The 21,037-nt window shown below is 44.6% G+C and overlaps 1 protein-coding gene across 4 annotated transcripts in view; it reads left to right on the top strand.

Moving 5' to 3' along the window:
• The window catches only part of CHCHD6 (coiled-coil-helix-coiled-coil-helix domain containing 6), a 110,866-nt gene that overhangs the window by 53,131 nt on the left and 36,698 nt on the right, over positions 1-21,037 (top strand). For all 4 annotated transcript variants that reach the window (XR_010833914.1, XR_010833913.1, XM_048068937.2 and 1 more), the window contains one exon: positions 6,058-6,128. Coding sequence is in view for 2 of the 4 variants with exons in the window: in XM_048068937.2 (XP_047924894.2) it covers positions 6,058-6,128 (71 nt within the window). In the remaining 2 variants the exon portion in view is untranslated. The remainder of the gene's footprint in view (positions 1-6,057; positions 6,129-21,037) is intronic.

The following is a 21,037-nucleotide window of genomic DNA, read 5'->3' as shown; positions in this document are numbered from 1 at the left end:
TCTTCATGTTGTTGGCTGTCTTTCTGACGTGAAGATAACGTGAGGCTTTTCTGCACGTTTCCAGTGAGGCACTCACCAAGCTTGCAGCTTTTTGCAGAGGTTCTACTATCGTCTTGTCACGAGGTACGTGTGTTAACTGGGCTCCTTCCAGGGTACCTTCCTGGAGACAGTCAGACTCCGGTGTGCAGACTTGGTCTGGGACTGTAAACCCATTCTCACCCTGATGGTGTATCTCAGCGTGGGACCCGGTTTTGGGGTGTAGCCTTGTTGATTCACTGCGTGGTGCAGGGCCAGCAGCTTAACCTTTTTGTGTCTAGCTTGTTATCCATGGATTAAACCTGGCTGTGGCACGTCTCCCCAGATCTACCTCCTTAAACTTTTGTGAGGATTGGTATTTTGTGGGATCTTATCTTTGAGACGCTGTCTAGATGTGCTACAGAGTTAATGTTTTGCTTTAATTGCAAAATAACATTGCAGTCATGAGAAGATGTGTTCGAACAGGAATGTAGTTCTGCCCAGAACTAGTTTAACTTCCCTGTGTCGTTACTGTGGACATTGCTCTTTTTCTGGCGTCTCTGAATCTTAATCCAAAATTTATGATCTCACAGCCTATTGCCGAAGGAAAGAATAGAATGACACAAATTCAATGCTCTCATTTCATTATTGGTCTCAGCGGGAGGAGTGGATGAACCCACACATGAACAGCAAACAACAGAGCTGTGTTTAGAAGTTGGCTTTGGCTAAAAAAAAATCTTTTCTCCTTATCAGCAAGCTGTAGTTGCTTGCATCTCTTCTTTATTACCTTTTGAGAAAAAAAAACACTTGAATTCTCATAAAAGCAGTTTAACCCTTGGCTTCTGTGCTCTTCTGATGTGCTTTATATGCAATTTTCTCTTCCTTGTTAATCAGCCTCTGTGTGTACGAGCACTTGTGCTTGATAGGAATGAGAAAACGCGAGCGATATCTTTTAGCTAAATGCTGGCTGATACCAACAAATGGGCTGAGCAGGAACTCGGGAGGAGCGAGCTCAGGAGGTGAAGAGATTGCTTCTTGCAACGTGTCCTGAAATTCCCGAGCTCCCTGTTCTGGACCAAGGTTGATAGCAGTGATTGATGGTGTAGGTTGATTGCAACAGATCCAAGGGGTCATCCGGCGAAAAGATCGGTTCAGCTCATCTGCCTCTGTACCTGTGGGAGGGGTCCGAGTAGATGGGGTAATTTTTCAAACCTGTTAGGAGCCATTTGCATGAGGCTTCAGAGAGATGAGAACTAACAGCCTGATTTATGGCGCGTGTGAACCAGCAGCCCGGGCAAGTCCGGGGGGCCCGGGTGTACCTTCGCTTCCCTTCGGCAGCGATGCGAGCAGATTTCCAACGCCTGCACTAACCAAGGTTTTTCGGTACCTTTCTGCTACTGCCCGCGGCAGCCACCGTGTCCCAGACACGTGCGAGTTCCCTGTCCCCAGGCAGGCGGGCAGCAGCCGTGCCGACTTACTGGGGAGACGTGAGGTCTTATTTCTGACTTCAGAAGCAGTTGGAAGGAGGAACTGGAACGTCTTCCAGTTGACGTTGGATACAGAGCAGTAACCTCTGCTTTCCTTTCCCTTTTCTCTCCCAGTTTTGAAGTGTTTCCTTCCCCTGGGGCACACCGTGCCTGCCCCATAACACAGCACTGGCTCTTGCTCTCCTCCCAGCCCGACCGGGGCTCGTGCCTGGAGGTTTGCTGGAAGCTGCCGAGCGCCTACAGCAGGAGAGGGCTCGAAGCGATGCGTCTGTCAGGTGCGAGGCAGATTGTACCGTGTAATCCCCCGGCTGTCGTCTGCAGCATTTGTCGAGGCCTCCGCTGGCCTGCTCCGTTTCATCAGAGGTATCGCTAGCAATCATCTAGGCTGGCAGCGTTTCAACAGCTGCTAATCCTCTTTGTATCTTTAAGCACTGTGACCACTGACAAGCTTCTATACTCCGAGGTGTCAAAATATCTGAAGATAGCTGTGGTGGTTGTTATTTATTTATTTATTTAATCCAAACACACTCTGATCTATTGACCCGGCCTGAACCTGGTGGAGGAATCTGTATCCCGGTCTTGTTTTTTTGCTGCTGCTGTTGTTTGATGTTCACAAAGAATTTTGCCTAAAATCTGATTCATTTCTAGTTCCTTGTGCTCACGTTGCTTGGTTTTCTGTTTTACGTGTTACCGCAAGTAGTGCATGTTTTGCTGAAGTTGTAAGGAATGTGGTTTAATGTCAGTGTGAGAATGAGCTGGCAGGGTTTTCTCTTTATGCTTCAATTACTTTCCCTCCTGAAATAGCCTAGAGAACTCCTTTTGCTGTGTTGTTTTCTTGCTTCCTTTGCTATGTGTTGTGGAAAAGACCTGGGCAATGTAGCGAGATGTAGCTGCGAGTGCTGGAGTTTCTCTGCGTGTTTGCAGCAGTGGAGGAATGCTGAATTAAAATTACTCCAAATTTAGCTTTAAGTTTTAAAATCAGCTCCCTTTGGAAAGGGAATTTTTAGTCCCAGGGTTTTTTGGGAAGAGTGGGGAGCAAGGGCATAGCAGCAAAGCTGTTGTAGAAAAGCAGCAGCGTAAAGGAAAATGGCTCTGTTGGTCTTTAGGCTCTAGTTATGTATTTTTATAACTTCCTGGTGTTTTTATTATTTGCTACGAAGCATCATTTAATAGCAAGGGAGAATCTTTCAAACGAACATTTCTTTGTTTAGGTTGTTTGTCCTCTCTGGAGAGCTCTCTCCCCATATGACAAACCTCTGATGTTCTGGAGTTGGCTCCCCTAAGGCTCAGCTTTATTGAGAGAAGTGAAACATTTTAGGTGGTTCATTCATTCTTTCTTTGTTTCTTGTTATTTGAGCCCTTATGGTGTCCTTTGGTCATGTTTTTAAACTTATTTCTGCAACTAAGACTGCCAGGAGCTTTATTTAATAATAGTTGAGGTCTCACGTTCAACTTTTTCTTTGTGAGCTGCCATTTTATCTCAAGCATCAAATATTGCGAGAGTAAATTAAAAGCAGCGTTGGTGTCTTGTAATTTTGTGTTGAATGTTCTGTTTTACTGCGCGGCTGAATATCATTTTATGAAGCCGAAGGACTTCACTGAGATTATGGGCAGCTCAGTCTTTGTTTCAAGTGCAAATACGGCACCTTGATGCTGCCGAGCAGCCTTCAGGAGCGGGTGGCTCTGCTCAAGTCACCAGAAGTCTAGAGGTGGTTCCTGGCGTGGCTCTTCATTTGCAACCTCATGAAGTCCTAGGTTTTCGTTCAGCCTTGAAACATCATGCAGGGCCACAGTGTGATGGGGCAGAACAGTGAAACGAAGATCTTGCATCTCAGGTTGTATAGGTGAGGATACCTGGAAACTTGTTCTGTGAGCAGAGGCCCCCCCATCACAGAGCCCGCCGTGACTGTGCCACGCGGGAAGCCCCTTGCCTGCTGCTCATTCAGCCCCACTTTGGGACAAAAGTCAGTGCCCCTTTCCCAAGGTAGGAAGAGGCCTGGAGGCGGGGAAACCTGTTTAACAAGTCCACTTGTTGAACAAACTCGGGTTTAAATGGTAAAACTCTGTTCTTCTTATTCGAGGAAGCATTTGAAGATAATGATCCAGAGCATTAAAAATACTGCTTCACTGGGTTTCGGGTTTCTGATGGGCAGAAGAAAGAAGACAGGTTTGATCCAACGCAAGAGGGTCACCTGGATCGTGTGCAAAGATGTTTCCTTTTTATTTTTAAAACCGAGCAGCTTTGAGCTTCGGGTTGAACATCGTCTGTGCCCCTCTTTGATCTTTGCATCATGCCATGTTCCTCGCGGTTTCTTTGAGGCCAGGGCTCCCCTCCTTCCCCTTGCTGAGATTCTTGCCTCTCCGTTCAGGTTCTCACTTGCCTGCTTTTCATCAGCCTTGGGATCCAGAGCTATTTCATACTGGTTTCTTTCCCAGCTCTTTTTGTCCCCGTTTGTAGTTGATTTTGTTGAAGATGGGGCTGACCGTAGCACTGGGCAGGCGAGTGCTCTCTCTAATAACCTGGGCGAGGTTGTGCCACAACCACTTTAATCGACAGTGCAACCAGCAAATGAATCTGTTGGCTAGTTTTTCTTTCCCTAGGCGGGTTAAATGCCAACCTCATGCTGGGTCTCACGTACAACATATTTGTTCCTGTTTTCCTCTCCTGCTGCTGTTTCACTGCAGAGTGCTGCAAGCTAATAGTATCTGACGGGGCTACTTCCTATTGCCTGAAAAATGTTTAATTTTACTACCTTGCTTTCTCTCTTTCCCACTTTCTCTCATTTTGATCTCTCAAATCCAGTCCCTTTGAGAAATCAGACAGTATGAAATATGAAAATTGCTCGGTTAGTAATTGGAGAACGGTGAGACTTACGAAACCCATGGAGATAACGCTTACATCTACTTATTCATATTATTTAATTTTTAATGGCAAATTTAATTAATGGAACACAGGTCTTGTGGTTTCATGTGTGAATAAGTAACAGCAGGGATCTGAAAGTCATGAGGTCTGTTTACAGGACAGAGAAAAAGGCTCCATTAAAAGCTGAACTTTTCATTATAGGAAGGAGTAAAATGGGTTTAACAGCATAGAAGTTTGACCATTATGTAACAAGTAAGTAGATGAAAACATTAATGGCAATTTTGCTGGCCAAATGCATCTTGAAGTGGTTACTCATCCATGATTTTTCACTTTAAGTCTGTCTCCTAGGTCAAAGTTTGGAAACGCAAAGCCTGTTCTGGTTGTTTTTCAGTACGTGACATAAATTCAGGCACCAGAGATAAATGCTTAAATATAGCACCTTGAAGTCTAGGCTTTGAAAACCTTTATAAGCCTTCCAATTAGCTGAGCTTCACACAACTTCAGTGATACAGGCAGCTGTTATCCCTAGCTTGCAGATGGAAAATGGTGACTTGCCCAAGATTGCCCAAGTGCCAGAACCGCTAATAGAATTTGAGTTATATCTGTCCTTTCCTTTTTCTAACCACTGAGCAGTGTGTGTAGTCTCATCATGTGCAGGACCACAGCTGCATTTGTGGGAAAATAAATGAAGAAAGGCAAGAATAGTGTTCTATATAGCATGAGCAAATTTGAGGAGAGACAAGACAGCAGCTAGGACTGGCCCTAAATGAATAGCTGTCCTTGCTTTCAGTACCATTTTGTCACTTTTTTGATTGATCGTTCCATATTTTCTGCATGTGCCTTTTCAGACGAAGGGCCTTGCAGATGAGCTTTGAGTGAGACAATTGCAGCTGTTTCAGTATGAAATCCAGAGGCTTTGCCTGAAGCAGCTTGATCAGCAGTTCGGTGACACGAGCCCTTGCAGCGAAGTCGCTGGGGGTGTGCAGCGGTTCCCTCCTGCTGTCTGTGCTTGGGAGGCCTCTCGGTGCAGCAGAGGGAAGGAATTCATCCTCCATGCTCAGCGGCTGAGCAGCTCTGAACTAAGACTCTTTCTGTGCAAGCTCAGGAGAATTTAATGCAAACGTCTTAAGCCCTGCAGCAAGACACTCCAGACTCTGTTTGGCAGAGCCTTAACTGATACCTGATATGCCTCCCTACGTTGTTAAAAGGGAAACAGGCTGCATGATTTTCTTCTAAAGAATAAGTAACATAAGCAGAGGCACTGAAATGTAAAATGGATTTTCCCGTGCTAGCAGCCAATTTTGATACTTGCAAGTCAGTAACTTACAACATTCTTCACGGCAATTAGTGAAAAAGAACAAAACACAGCCTAACTCAAAAGAACTCGGTGCGGGAAACACCTTGTTTTTGTGGTTGCATGGAATAATCAAAGCTGACTGTTGGTTGTTGGCGACCTTTCCCCCCTTCTTTTCCTTCACAAAGGTGAAGCTTATAACGGAGGACGTGTTGCAGCCTTGATGCATTTTCTTGGAAATAAAATGAACTTTTTGTGCATTTTTTTTTGTGTTCTTTGAACTGAATATGCTGTTTGTTGTTGGAAATCGTTATTAATTATAGAAGATAACTACCTGACGGGATAAGATCTGAGACGCCTTTCATTTTTTGAGCTGAGCATTATGTTCTTTGTTTCAGAACGCCGAAATCTACAAGCTGACGTCTGAGCAGTACCAGGAGGCAGCCACCAAGGCAGAGGAGTGGATAAAGTGAGAAACCATTTTTGTTCTTTTCTGCAGTTCCGGTTGCGTTTCCTAACGTTGTGTGTGTGTACAGCCGCTGGATATCCCTGTAACCAGAGTGCAAAGTTACCTCGTGTCAGGTAGTTATGGGGCTGAGGAGCTGTACGCCAGCATCCTTTCTTTCTGTGCCAAACTTGACAGAATTTAGTATAAAGATGTTAGATCTTGGAAGGGGAGAGCAAGAGGGAAGACATGGAATAGAAAATTGAAATTAAATGGGAATATTTAGCAGGGTTTCCAAAGAGGCAATGGAACCTGTTTGATCTGCTCAAACTTTGACCCAATGTATTTAGCCTTCACATTGCAGCATTGGGCTTGCATATGGAGTATGAAAAATGTCAATTCTAAAGTTTTTCATTGTTCAGGGAAGAAAAAAGATAAATAGCCTAAATCAGCCCTGTAAATTTCAATCAAAATACAGTTGTAATTATCATAAATGTTTTCTTAGAACAGATGCAGTGATTTTTCTGACCTCTTTAACTGGCCTTGGCATAATTAGTGGACCTTTAATGTTGTCTTTTTACCAGGAGCATATTTAATGTCTAAATTCGGTTTGTATTTGCACGTAGTGTTATATAGCTTATTGTTCCACATGCACTAACAGCTGTCCAAGAAGAAATATTTTCTATAATTCTTTATTATTAATGAGTCCAAAGCAATTACACTGTCACGAGCAGCACTCAGATCTCAGTTGGGTAAACAGTTGGCCAACACGCAGTAAACTGGAGTAGCAACATATGTAGTCCAGTTGGGTCCAGTCCAGATTGTATGAAACTTAATTGCATAAATAGATAATATAGCAATGATGAATATATTAGTAGGGTGTGCAGTACATTGTGCTGTCTTTATTTAAAATTGTGTTTGGCTGCCAAAGCATCACATAACCTGTTGTAATTTCGCATTTTTGTTTGGACAGTCAAGTAATAAGTTGCTAAAGAAGCCAAACCAAGGCAGCTAACACATCACATGCGTTTTCATACGGTTCTCCATAGTAGAATTCTTAAGTTCTGTTTTTAAATAAAATTTTAAAAAAAAATCATTATCCATAAAGTTCTGAGAGTCTTTGATCGGTTCAGTCTTCGCTTGAATTTGCTTCTACAGCTGTGTGATCAGATGTAAATTCTTACAACTTTGTAAAGGAAGAGGTGTGACCTTGGGTTACGTTCTTTACTTGCTATTACACACTGTTACAAATCTATATTTACAGCAGTTGTAAGTTGAGTTCCTGAGGTTTTATTTGGTGTCTTCTGATTCTTAAGGGGATTGAATACTGGCAATGTGGGAAACCCTCTGGTAACAAGCATTTCTCACAAAGGTCAGTGGCTGAGACCACAAATGCTAATGACTTCTTGCTTTCAAGATTCAAAAAATGCCTTTATGATTTCTTAGGGGTTCCTTCCACTTTATTTTGAGTCCCTAATGTCTGCCAGTCCCTGGCTTCTGGCCTTATTGTACATTGCTTTTCTGTGTGAAGGGCATACGAATGTGAGCTGTTGTAAAGGGACAGTTCCCTTGGTCTGTCTTCCTCACAGCCAAAAAAGACACCAACCCTGCCATGAATTTCACTGTGAAAATATAACATGGCTGAGAAGTGGCTTGAGAGCAGACAAGCTGTGTGGCACCAGCGAAGCTGAGGGGGAAAGAGAAGATCTTATTTTTTATTCCTTTACGGCAGAAGTTGTCGGCTGTAACCGGTGTTGCATTGAGCTGCGTGTTGGAGCACACAGTCTGGGACTGATCATGCCCTTTGATAATTGTATGTGAGGGAAGAACTATTGCTTTAGCCTACCAACTCGCAGTGTGTGTGACTCTTCAGCAGTACGCAGCCATCCTTTTTGGGATTGTTGCCCTGGTGTGCAACATGCGGATCAAACACCGAGTGCACGTGCCTCAGGTGAGGGTCATGATATGGGGCAGCGTCAGGGAACTTCCTTCGTACATTGGCATTCATGCTGATTTGCTAGGAATTGAAGTTTGCATGTTGTGAATGCTCTTCTTAGGTTTTGCACATTCGAGTCTTTGTACAGCCTGTTTATGGCCATAAATTACAAGATCCTGTGAATTCAGTGGAAATAATTGTTCATCTTGGTTTGCAATTTCATGTTAGACATACAAGCACAGTAAGTGCTAAGCTAGGTAAGACTGATTTATGCAGATCTAGTAGCTTGGATGACATGAATAAACTGAAACTCTAGGAAAATTACATGAACTGGAATACAGCCAAATTAAGAACGAAGCACAGGTCCGCCTGCTTGCAGTGCTGGGCGACAACAGCTCCTGGAACAAAGGGAAATCGGGAGTGGCATTTTCTCCATCTAACGGGAAGAAAGCATCTCCTTTCCCTAGTGTCTCATCCCTGGCTTTACACCATCCTTGTGTTTCACTGTGAACTCTTAGCCCTGCCTCTGGCACTTGAACACGGTGAGACCAGCCTACCCTGTACTTGTTGCCTTTTTCCCCTGGATGTAAGTGCAGCTGATGGAGGAAGAGGACACTGGAGCTGGGGCTGTTTCTGCAGGGAGTGCACTGCTTTTTCAGAGTCTGTGTTGAAGCAAAGATAAGAAATACCTGAAACAAAATTGTTTTCTTGGCATTTATTGACTTTTGTAAGTCCATTATCAGTACCTACAGCTCTGCACAAATGGTCAAGTTCCGTGGACTATTTCCTCTCCTTAGTGATTATCAAGCATTTCTGCATTTGAGAGTATCGTGCAAGCTTTCTAGCAGTGACCCTTTGCAGCACGCCTGTGAGGTAGGCAGGTAAACCAGCTCCAGTTGTACAGGAACAGAAGCGTGGAGCTTCGTATTACAGCACTGACGTGGTCATCAGCTCTTGGGTCCTGCTTCAAGGAAGGATGCTAGGCTTGATGGTGTGATGCACTTCGTTCCCCATCTCTTCGCCTGAACCCATCTTCCTCCTGTCTCTGCATTCCCCCACCACAGCATCTCGTCCTTTGTTCTGGGCTCTATCCAACCTGTTTCTTTCTCCCTGGAAGAAGATCCTAGCAACAAGAAACCACTGAACACAGCTTTCAGCACCTTAAGCAACTTGCCCTTGTTGCTTACATGCTGTGGTGAATTGGACAGTTGCCACGGACATATTGTCTCTATGATGCTATTATAATTGGTGCATTATTATTTTTCTCTTCTGTTAACCAGCAGAATTAAAGTCTAGGGACCTAGAACTTTTTTTTTCCTTCCTTCCTTCCCTGTTTAGCAAACTGCACATCAGTAACCACCCACAAAAGAAGCAGCGTGTAAATAAAAAGCCAGTGCTCTCCGCCCTTCACTTCGTTCCACATCCTTTTCTCAGTGTTCATAGAGCCATGACTCAGACTGGGTTTAGAGAAGACAACTTGCTAATCCCCTCCCTGCTACAGAGAATAAAATGGCATTTCATTCCAAGCTCTATTAATGCGCTCGCTCCGGGGATAAAGCAGCACTCCCAAAAGGCAGTGGCCAAATTTTTTTTCTGTTGCATTGTCTTTGTCTTCTTTTGAGTGTTACATTTAGATTAGCTTCTGAGGATTAAATGTTATTACAGTCCCTGAATCTGTTAAGGGGAAGGAAAAAAAACATCAGTAAAGAGGTTATGGCTTAGTACAGGCACTCTAGATTTATCCTCAAAATGCTTTTTTTTTTTTTTAAATGTGATTTATTTTCTTTTGTGAAGGCTGCCTTATCATATTTTTATTTTATTTTATTTTCGTAGTTGTTAAATTTGGATGCAAGGATTGCCGTGGGTGGGGGTGTGACTCGCTCTACAAGGTATAGCTGCGGGAGTGGGGTGAGGGGATTAGGAAGCTGTTAAAAGATAAAATTGTTCTGAAGCTGAATTTCCCTCTGAGATCTCCTTAGAGCTTGCTGAACCCTCCCTGAAGCTGCTTACCGACGGCCGGGTTGCTTTGCATGTTGTGCTGAGAGACTGAGCAGGCTCCGCGCTGCTATCGAGGAGCGCATAAAGAACGCCGGTATCTTATCCTGATAGAGATCAGCCTTGAGTCCAAGGCAGCTTTCCAGTGGAGAAACTGCCAAAGAGATTTACTCCATATGGGACTTCATATCTAAGAGTTCCATTTAATGGTCCTAAGATCTTTAAATTTAATGGACATCAGTATTTAAGGTGATTACATTAGGAAAATTGGCAAGTAGTAAGTATCCTCCTGGGCTGAACATGGAGCTGAGAACCAAACTGACTCGGTGGGGGTAGGGGGAGAAAGTTCAGAGATGGACTGTCTGCTGGGAACGGGGAATTTATGGCTGCCTTTCAGTACTCACGGAAACAAAGATTTTATTGAATTGCACAAGATTTTATGAGGCTGATGGTCCCTCAAATAAAATGGCATCAGTAACTGGAACCTCCCTGTTCCAGTTCCAGAAACTGCCTTTTCTTCCTTTTTTTTTCTTTTTTCCTTTGTGTAGATCTGGAAAGTTTATAAGATACTTACGTGGTGAAACTTGAATTTATTAATCTTGAAATCTACTCCAAGGCCCCAGCTATTTCAACAGAGGGCTGTGCCCGGGAGTCAAGCTCTAAAGTAGTTATGTGGACAGCCATGAAGCCTGAGGAGAAGAAGGGTAAAGACATCATAGTTTTCAAACAAAATTGCTCTGGGATTTCTCGTGTCGTTAGATTAGATAGATGATTAATTCAATGTTGAAATTAAGAGCCTCTGCAATAGGGGTTTAAGAGTTTTCAGGAATAAAAGACTGATTAGTACTTGGAGCTCATCCTCAGCCTTATCTCAGCACAGTGCTTTTGTACGCTGCACTGATTACACCTTCAAAAAATGTTTTGGCTCCATCCCAGTCCTGTTCTTCCCTCGGAGCTTGGTTTGTGTTGGTTGTTCCTGCTTCTGTCAGAGGCGAGTCTGTTCCATGTAATCTCTAAGTAAAGAGATGAGTTATTAGTCAAAGCTTTGCTGTTTTTCACGTTCATAAAGTTGGTCTTTGTAGGAGATTGGAATATTGCTGTCAGAGACAATAAGGTACGAGCTTCCCCAAAGTTATTTCAACAGCAGGTAAAAGAGGAGGACGGTCAGTTTTGACTTTGTGTCATTTTGTATGGTGTGAGTATCTCTGAAAGAAAACCTTGTGGGTCTTTGTGAAGCAGAAGTGAAAATGATTTTGTCTCATTTACATTAGCATGTAAGCATTTTCTTTACTAATTCTGGAAGGCGTGTTGTTAAGCAGCTGTGTCTACCAGTGCACTGATTTCCAGGAGCTGTATTGTTCCCCTACTACTTTAGGAATATAATTTTCGGTAACAAAGTCAAATACACGTAACGGAGTTTTGTAAATGTTCCATTTGGGCCAGATTATCCTTTTTTTGGCTTATCTTTAATTCCTGAAAATTGATTAGATTGCATACTTTACCCAGCTGTTGTATCTTCTTTCTGAAATCCAGTTCCTGAAGATTACAAAGCTGCTGCTTTCAAACAAGACTTTCCTTTTGCCCACTTAGTAAAATAATGTTCTAATAAAAAACGGTGTTAAATAATGTTCTAATAAAAAAAAATAGCGTTCACAATATCATCTTTCCTCTTATGCGTGTTGAGGGATGACTAATAAATCAGCCCGATGGACTGAGATTGCAGTTCTGTTAGTGCTGAAAAACTGGTGTAAAATATTAATACATCTTTTCAAAACTGCAAGGGCTTTTCTTTGCAGGTACATGGGTAGAACTTGGGAGCTTATAAAATAAGACTTGAATAGCAAAGGAAGAGGTGCCAAAGACTCCATGTAGTCTATTAGGGATGTTTCTATTACTATCGATTTTTACATGGAAAGCACTTGTATTCTGCAGTAATGTTGCCATTATAAAACCCTTAGATCAGGGTTTGTTGGCAGGCCAGATCCAGATTGTTTTCGAAAGCACGGATATTTGTGCAGCTGTTAAAACAAAACTCAGACATGCTTTGTGCATCGGAGTACATGAAGTATTTCGGTTCCAAGCTCTCCATCATGGTGAATGCAGGGAAAATTGAAGCAGATCGCTGCCCTCGGTTTGGGAATTATGTATGCCACTGGGTACCTTGGTGGAAGGGAGATTTCTCCAAGGTTCACAGTATTTTATTATGGTTTTAGATGTAATGACAGGTCTGCAGCCAAGTCCACAAGTTCTCTGTGCCTTGGCTTCAGTTAGGAGAGGTATTGTGAATATTAATGACGGGCCCAGCCACGCTCGCTCCCGCTGTGTTTCTCTGCCTCAATCTTCCTGCGTGTGAGTTACGTAGCGTGCTGCTGGTAGTGGCACGGGGCTGATTTGTAAAGGATTGAGGTTTACAGTTGTCTGGGGAAGCTTTCCAAAAAGACTGGTGAATTAAAGATGTCAGTAGCAATAATGCCTGAGAAACCACTTGTTACCAGTGAATTAATGACTTGTTTGCTAATTAGCAGCCTAAAGCAAAGTTGAGGTAACGCTCCTACCAATCCGGTCATTAATTCACTAACAACTGGTTTCAAGGGCAGTGTTGCCGTTTCGAGCAGTAATTGTGTTCCCGATTCTGGATTACACGCTCCGTGCAAAACGTCACTGCTGCTGAGTCAGGCTCCTCCCGGAGGGGTGGAGGGATGCAGGCAGAGCCCAAGGCAAGCGCTGGGGCGGGAAGTTTGAAGAAATAGTTCGTTGTGTGGCTCAGAGCTGCTCTGCGCCACTTGCCCAGGTGATAACCACAGCGGCAGGATGGGGACGGCTGTGGTCACCCTACCGCACGGTGGTCAGCCTGCACAGAGGAAGGTGCTGGGGCTCGATATTACCGGCTGCTGAGAGGCTGAGGTCTGTCCCTCTCTTATGGAGGGACAGAAAAACCATCCCTGCCACCAGACCAGGCTTCGATGCCTTTTCTTTCTTTATTTGGTGTGCTTTTGGTAATTGCTGAGGTTACTCTGAAACCACCAGTTTTTGGGCTAAGGGCTCCGTCAGCAATGAAGTCCCAAGGTGAGGCGATGCTCAGCCTGCTGTCAGAGCACCTCGCTGGGGCTGGTTCCTCCTTCCCATCCTTTCCTTTTCCTCCTTAGTCCTGGAAGCGTCTCCTGCCTGCCCAAGCATCTCCTGTCTGCCTGTCTGGAGCACACATACACCACAGCAACCAGAATTATAGCTGATTTGGCCCAAACCAGTGACATTCGGAAGACGGTAGCACTTCTTTTCAGGGGAGGATATTGTTTCCTTGGAGAGAGCATGCCGAGATGTGCTCCTGGGGGCTGAAGCTGCCCGTGAGCCCCACTGACGGCGCAGGGGGGCAGCTCCAAGTAGGCGCTGGTCTCATTAACTCACCCGAGATGTTTCACGTCTTCTCTGAATTTAAAAGCACGTTATCGAAATGATTTTCTGTAAGGGCTTTTTCAGTTCCCCGAGGGCTTCTCGAAATTATAATCTTTATTTAAAAACCAAAAAAAAAAAAAAAGAAAATCCCAACCTCTCCCCCAAACCCAAACGTGAAGGCTTTGTGCTTCCTCTGTGGAAGTGCCATTACCCCGCTCTCTGGGGGGATGAGTGGCTGCTTAATGGGGATCTTGCTGAGTCAGTGCTCGGCAAATTGCGCAGCGTGGTGCCAGGGGGCACTGCGGGTTCGGAGATTAGAGCACGCGCACAGAACCAAGGGGATTTTTTAATAAGGTGGATGTTTAGCTTCAGATCCCACCTGAACTCTAATGCTGGCAGCCTCGTTCTCCTCCCAGGATTTCTCTGCATCTTCAGCAGGTTGCGCCGCTGTCGGTGCTGAATATCCTAATGGAGCCGTGGTTTTGGCCATCACCAGTGCCCCTTTTGTAGTCTGCTGTAACGCCTGTAACGAAGGGACCTGGCGCAGTGCTTAGGAAAGTAGTATCTTAGGAAAGTAACTGCTGGAAAATTTAGAAAAGTAGCAGGGCTTCTAAAAAGAAGCGTTTTGTTAGCAGTCTGACATCTTTACAAGATCTTCTTACATAAGAAAAATGTACTGGACCTGTTCATCCCTCAAGTCTTGTGGTTATATGAAATTAGTGTAACAGATACCTAAGGATATTTTTGGGAAAGGTTTTAATATACCAAAAAGAATACGGGTCCAGCATTCTTTCAGCAGGCAGTTCCCCAGCTAACCCGGAGATCATACAGCAGTATCACAGCCCATATATTCCTAGGGTCACTGCTGAATGCATTCTGTAAGCTGCATGCGTTTGCTTCCTGACCTGAGATCTTAACCAGTTTTTAGATGATGTTTTTTTATCATGAGAAAGAAAATCCCTATTCGGGTCACTTGTTGGGCTGTGTGTTGTTTTCAGATGCAGTTATTGCTTGCTATATTGCTTTTCTGCCTTGTGGGAGCTGAGCCAGCTTCCCTTCTGATTCAGAGAACTCCTTCCAGCAACAAGATTCTGACTCATTCCTGCTTGGCTTCCAGAGACCATTTTGCTGCTAACTTTAGGCTCTTCATCTCTGCTAGTCAACTTTTAGTAGCTTGGCATCTTTGGGAAAAAATGGTGCATGGCTTTGTGGGCAGGAGATCCAGTTCTGATAACTTCTGGATCTCTTGGCAAGGCAGGGAAGAGACTGTAGTTTTCTTTTCATCTTCCAAACTGACAGTTTCTCATAACTCAGTATTCTGCCATCATAATCAGTAAAGAATTCACATCCAAACATACGCTGAAATTATCCACTTGCGGGGAAAAGTCTCTCATTATTCCAAACCACTTGCCATCTCCTGTGCGGAATACTAATAGGGATGGTTAGTTACTGGATTTGCAGATTCAGTGGGGTCTTGCTCTCCCTGCCACCCACCCCAGAAGACCTACAGCCACCACCAAACCCCAGGACCTGCAGCTTTTGGGGTGCTGCAAAGGAAGCCAGCTAAATCTGGCTGAAACCGCACCTGTACGAAGAAGTATAAATTGAAGACGTTTAGGCTTATTTGGTCAAATGGGAAGTGGCTGCTTGTGTATGAGGTTCAACCATGTAGGAGGACAGGAGAGTTCGTGCTGTGTTGGGATAAGTGAGACACAGAGCTGGGACCTGTGCTGGAGGGGTCACACTACCCCTTGGCATCAATTTTGTCATGAATTTCATCATCAATTTCCCCTGGGGGGACTTCCTGACTTCCATGGACGTTTCAAAATTACATCTTATATAAAACTGCTAACTATTAGTTATATTCCACTGCAATCTGTATGTTTTGGATGGGGGTTTTGTTGTTTCGTAAAGAAAATGTGGCTGGGTTCGGCTGTTTGCACTGACAGCCAAACCGTTTGAGCAGCGCAGTGACACAACAAGTTGCTGACACTACTGAGATTGGATATTTGTTTTAGCTTTGGGTCTCGGTGATAGAATCTAATTAGTTACACGGGGGAAGATTTCAGAACAGTTTCTGAGTATCTGTGATTGGAAGGGAAGGAGTTATCTGTCCTGGAAAGGACAAGGGTGCAGCGAGTGCACAAATTGCAGCAGGGAATTGTGTGACAGCTTCAAACAAGCTGTCAGAAGAGGAAAGGAGACTGGGAAGTGCTTGAGTGACAAATTTTCTAGGATCACAGAGTCACACAGAAACTCACAGTACTTCATAAATATGTATTCATTAGGCAGCTCCATGGACAAGGTAGGGAAAAAGAGAATCAGGTGGCCTGGTACTGAAGTGCAGCTGTCGGGGGGGAGAAAGGGAGAGGGGAATTAGCGCACCGTGCAGTGGTGTGCTGCAGCCAGCGTGGAAGGATGTGTGTGAAGGATTTAGGAATAAAACCACTTCAGCTGAAATTTGGAGACGGTGCCCCTATTATGGAAATTGTCACGAGGCTCCACCTTTCCTTCTAATCTATCTCCTTTACACAGCGTTACTTCTGCACCCCGTGTGTTCCATCCGGATCAGTGCAAAGCCCGGTGCGCAGGGTTTTCAATCCGTGAGGCTGATCAGAGGCGTTTCCTTCCTGATCGGGTTAGTTTATTCTCACGAGGCATGCAGTTTGTTTACACTACGCTAGATTAGCTAGCTAAAATATTACTGAGTTTTTAGTAGATATTTGGATCATCTATTAGGCATCCTCCATCTCTTACTTCTCTTGCCAAACAGCTGCAAAATGACTCTTCCCTCTTTCATTCAACCACGTTATCAGTCTGACGTCCAGGGTCAGGGAATTCCATAGGTTGTGGTGAGGCCATCGTGTTTGCTTTGTGACGGTACTGCATCCTGGAGCCTGTGATGAAAGTGAGCTTTCTTGGCTGTTTGTTCTGTGCTGATGAGTTTGTTACATGTGAATGAAATGCTTCAATTGTGTTTAATTTTCTGCTGTAAATGTCAAGGATCCAATAATGAGAGAGGATGGAACCTTTCTATGTGCTGTGTACTGCATCTGTCTGGAGTTATTTTCCTGACATGTTAAAGAGGAGCCATCAGAGCCAACTGCTACCCAAGGGAGAAAGCAGTTTTACAGGTCAGTTAACCACTTAGCGGCTTTTGTGTATGTACAGTGCTGCGTGGCTGCACACCACGTTTATGTGACCAAAACATCACCAGGCTTACCCTGAAATGCGTGTGGCCTACCCTGGATATACAGACGTGCTAACCAACTCTTTGACACGTCTCCATTTCCTTCCTGACACGCAGAAGCTGCTGCTGCCTGCCCTGGGCTTTGCTCTGTGCTGCCCGTGCACCTTGTTGCTGACCTCTGAGGTTGTCTGCGCTGTGCTAACCGTGGTGACTAATGCGGTTTGCTCGAGTTAGCTCAGACACTGCTTGCAGTCAAATTACGCAGCAGAAAGTAGTTAAGCCAGTTGTTGCGGGGTTTTGCAGCCCACAGGAAATTCCAGGTTGCTGCACCATTTAGGCTGCTTCTTGCAGCTACGTGCTGGAGCTAGCTACCCTCAAGTTGGCATGTGCAAGGGACCCTGTGTAGCTTTGGCTTTCACGTTCTGAGTAGAGGTATCTAAATGTCTAGGTTTAGATACCTTCCATCTCAGTCTTGAGTTTTTTCTCAGCTTGAATGGTTTCCCAGAGTAAAAGGTAAGAAGAGGATCTTGCTCTTACCTCCATCTGGAATCACTGTTTTACCCAGGAAAGCCAAGCGGCGGTGCGGTGCTCACCGTGGAGCTACTGATTTTGCACTAGTCGAAAGAGCTGCCAAGTCCTAAGGCTTTAAAGTTGTATCTTCACTTGGCTAGCCTGATCTTTCGGCAGAGTGGAAGCACTAGCAAATATATACACATCTTCCAGCTTCCCCTTGCATTCCCATACCGAGCCCCTAATTCTCCTCCCGAAAGGGGAAGCTGTCAGCAGCACTAGCAAGTAGCCATCGTGCTATGCTTGAAACCTGCTTGTGGGATCTGTATCCTGGAGATACTGCCTTAATCAGCTCTTGAAATGAGTTTGTATGTTTGTCTTCGAGAGCTGTATGGCTCCTTGATTAATCGGCGGACATTTAGACCAGCGCACTACCTACTGTTGCAGAGCTTATGATGGAAATTCCCGAAGAACCTTGCTTTAACCTCCCAGACGCTCAGCACTTCTTCATGGGGCTTATAGCCACGTAGAAATGAATTTGCCAGGACAAATGAATGCAGTTATTGACTGGAGCAGCAGTTACCTGCCGCTATTGAACAGGTAGGAGAGGGTTAAGAAGAAAACCTCTTCTGAGCCACTAGATTGGCCCCGACTAAGATGAATGTCTAATTCACTCCCAGCGTCCTTACTGCTGCCAGTAATAAAAAGCTTGCTTCACATATTCACCCCACTGCAGACGTTTCTCTTAAATTAAGTATCAAGAGGACATATAATAGCACGATTCCACGCCAAGCCAATATTATCAGATTGATGTCAGCAGTGATAATAGAAGAAGGATAAGTTGATGAGATTTCACTTATTAAATAAAGTAAAGGGAATACGCAGCAATAGAGAGGATTTGGTAACTCTTGGTGTGTCAAAATGCAGCGAGATCACACTCGTTCTGTCGTACCTTGAGGATAGCAGAGAGAAGGATGCCCTTTGTTTCATTTTACGAAAACCTCTTCCCTCTTTTCCAGTCAGACCTGATTTAGCCCCCTCACTGGGAGGGGGGAGCAAGATCTGAAATCACGGATTTCCCGTGTACCTCGCCTTCTGTCCCGCTGCAGAGCAGCAGAGGTTTTTCCCCACTGTGATGGGGCAGGTGCTGCTAATGAGTTTTATTCCTAGATTCATCCTTTTCTTTTTCTGCCTGTCATCTTTTCTCTGTTCTTCCTTTTCTCTTCCTTTAAACAGATGAGAGCACGCATTACGGGTTTAATCTTTCCTATTCTGTATGACCTGCAGTTGTTTCTGAGGTACTGTCCCATACCTCCCTGTCTGTGTATTCCCCTGGCCTTCCCACCCCAGCCCTTCTCTTCTGCCTTTTTCCTATAAACGAGCCTCGTGCATCTGTTTTCATAATAGCAGCAGCAATTACAAGGCATTTTATTTTAGACAGAGGCTAATTGCCTACCTTTCTTGGTGGGAGCATATTATGCTTAAAACCGTGCCCCGTTTTAGGAGAAAGGTCAAAGCTTGCTGGTGTTCTGCTCTTTCTGTATTCAAAGCTCATCCCTTCTCCACCACGTCCCTTTCCCACCACTGCTTAAGAAATAATAATAAAAGATGTTTGCAGTTAGATGCTGCTGGGCTCCGCCAGGTTTTTTGTGTTTAGTTCCTTTTCCTTGCAGATATGGATGCGTAGAGCTGGGCAGCAACTGGTGTGCGGGGCTGTAGTTCCCACCGCTGTGCAAAGGTTGCAACCTAAAATAAATAAAAGGCTTAATGGGAGCAGGAGGGTGACGTCCCTGAGGCAGTAGATGGGACAGGAGTAGTGGTTGCTCTGCTGGGAGGAAAGCTTCTCCGAACCGCTCGCCAAAGCAGTCCCAATACCCTTTTTGCTCCAAATGGGTATGGGAACTGCTCTGTTGGACGTGGACGCCTTGGGTGTTCCTGGACTCTGTGGGATGTGCTTCCTCGTGCCGAGCTGGCCCTCACTTCTCGTCCCCTTGTTTGATAGATCCCGCTGCATGGTGCAGCACGGTGACAGTTCTCCCCGAGCAGCAGTCGCGTCCTGTTTCAAAGTGAAATGCCATTCGCAGTAGGATTTAACTGGTTTTCTTGAGTTTCCAGTTCACTTACGAATGCACTCGTAAATTGGTTTGTGTGATTCGTATTGATAATTACCTCGGCTGACTTCGTGGTGCATTGATTAGTTTCTCTAAATCTCTTTTGAGAAGATGGTGCAACTGATGCAGAACTAGACTCGGAGATTTTATTCTGAAGACACAGCAACGTACTGACGCAAAGCGAATATTGTTTATGGCTCTGGGTACCCGCCTTTCAGTCGCCCAAGAAATCCTCTGCGTGGTGAGAAGACACAAGTACCAGTGCTGATGGAGGTGCAGGCTTGGCAACGTGCCCTTCTGTGCTCAGTGATCCCTTGCCTCTGGTAGGCTTGAGGCAGCAGCAGGTGCTCGGTGGCTTCTTTTTTTATCATTTCTTGGCTTTTAAATAGCCCTGTGCACTGCGGGCTGGCTACCAGGGGGCTCCTAGAGCAGAGGGGCACCAAGTTTGTGCTGCTGTCTGTCCCCCAGCTGGCTCCTACCTTTGTTGTTACTCCAGGTAATGCAGACTGATGCCGTAGGAGACACAGTGAAAGAAAACATAGAAAAACTCTTAATTATGGTAGCTTAATTATGATGGCTCTCTGTGCTGACAATGTCAACCTCAAGCATTCTTCTCTATATTTCTGCAAGATATTTGTGCCGTGCTGTTGCAATGAGTGCAGAGCGTTTTGTGGCATGCTCTACCTTTTTCTTCCCCCAGCTCTCTGCATGAAAATTACAAAATGCCCTTCAGTTTAACATGGCTGAGTTTAAAAAACCTAATTTTAAAAGTCTTAACTTCTTCATTGAATGGAGGGATTTGGTGGTATTTCCTGACCTGGTATTGTTTGGTATCGTTTCCACAGTCTCGCTGATTTGATTAGAGTGATATTAAAGTTAGTGACAAAGCAAAATGCCAACATTATGAGTTTCTGAAGCTCCCTCTGAGTTCTCTTCTATTCCAAAATTTGAAGATTTTTTGGAATATGGATTTTTAGGGGATTTAAAGGTGATTTGCTATAGAACATAGAAATTACAAATGCACGCTAACCTCTAGGGGCTGTGTGTGGAATAAGTTTCTTCTAAAAGCTGTAAGGTTAGAAAAGAGGTGGAAAAAGAAGTCTGTGTCATATTTCGGTGGTTTCTGATCCAAATATTGGTGTTTTAGGTTGTGGCCATCACACTGGTACTGAGGAAGCCTCAGTCTGTCTGTGTCTGTTGGCAGAGGAGGGCTGAGGACTGAAGAAAAGTCCTTTGGAGTATGTCCCTGCCAAACTATTTGGAGGAAGCAGTGGGGTTGCTGATATGGAAAGGACAATTTCTTTTTTCTTCTTTTGTTCCTTCCACTTGCCTCCCTGAGCACCTTACAGAAATGAGCGTGATTTGGAAACTCATATCTGCGCTCTCCGAAAAAATTTTCAATGATCTGGCTTGAAGATTTCGTGTTTCTCTGAGATCTGTTTCACCTGAGAGAATGAGACATGCCCAGGAACAGGTCATGTTTTCTTCCTGCCTGATTATGAAGCACTGCTGCTGAATGAGTGCCTGTTGTTGTTCCTGGGGAAATGAATGTATCATAGCATGGCATTCGTGCCTGCCTGCAGCATCAGGTGCTTTGGGAAGAAGAGGTGCATCTCATATTTGGGCACAGATCTCTTTAAGCACATTGGGGCAGGAAATGCAAGGAATTAAATGGATTTATGGTTTGGAAGGCAGCATCTGAGGGCTGCTACACCTAAGCATATGTTCTCTGGTAAAACGTACCGGGGCGATTGTGCTGCAAATTCCTGCAATTTGCGTCTGCCTGGCTGTGCAGCTG

The sequence above is a fragment of the Anser cygnoides genome, chromosome 10 (assembly GCF_040182565.1).
Source record: "Anser cygnoides isolate HZ-2024a breed goose chromosome 10, Taihu_goose_T2T_genome, whole genome shotgun sequence".
In the NCBI taxonomy this organism is placed as follows: Eukaryota; Metazoa; Chordata; class Aves; order Anseriformes; family Anatidae; genus Anser; species Anser cygnoides.
Note: the sequence above shows the minus strand (reverse complement) of the source record. Positions and strands in the feature narration are given on the sequence as shown.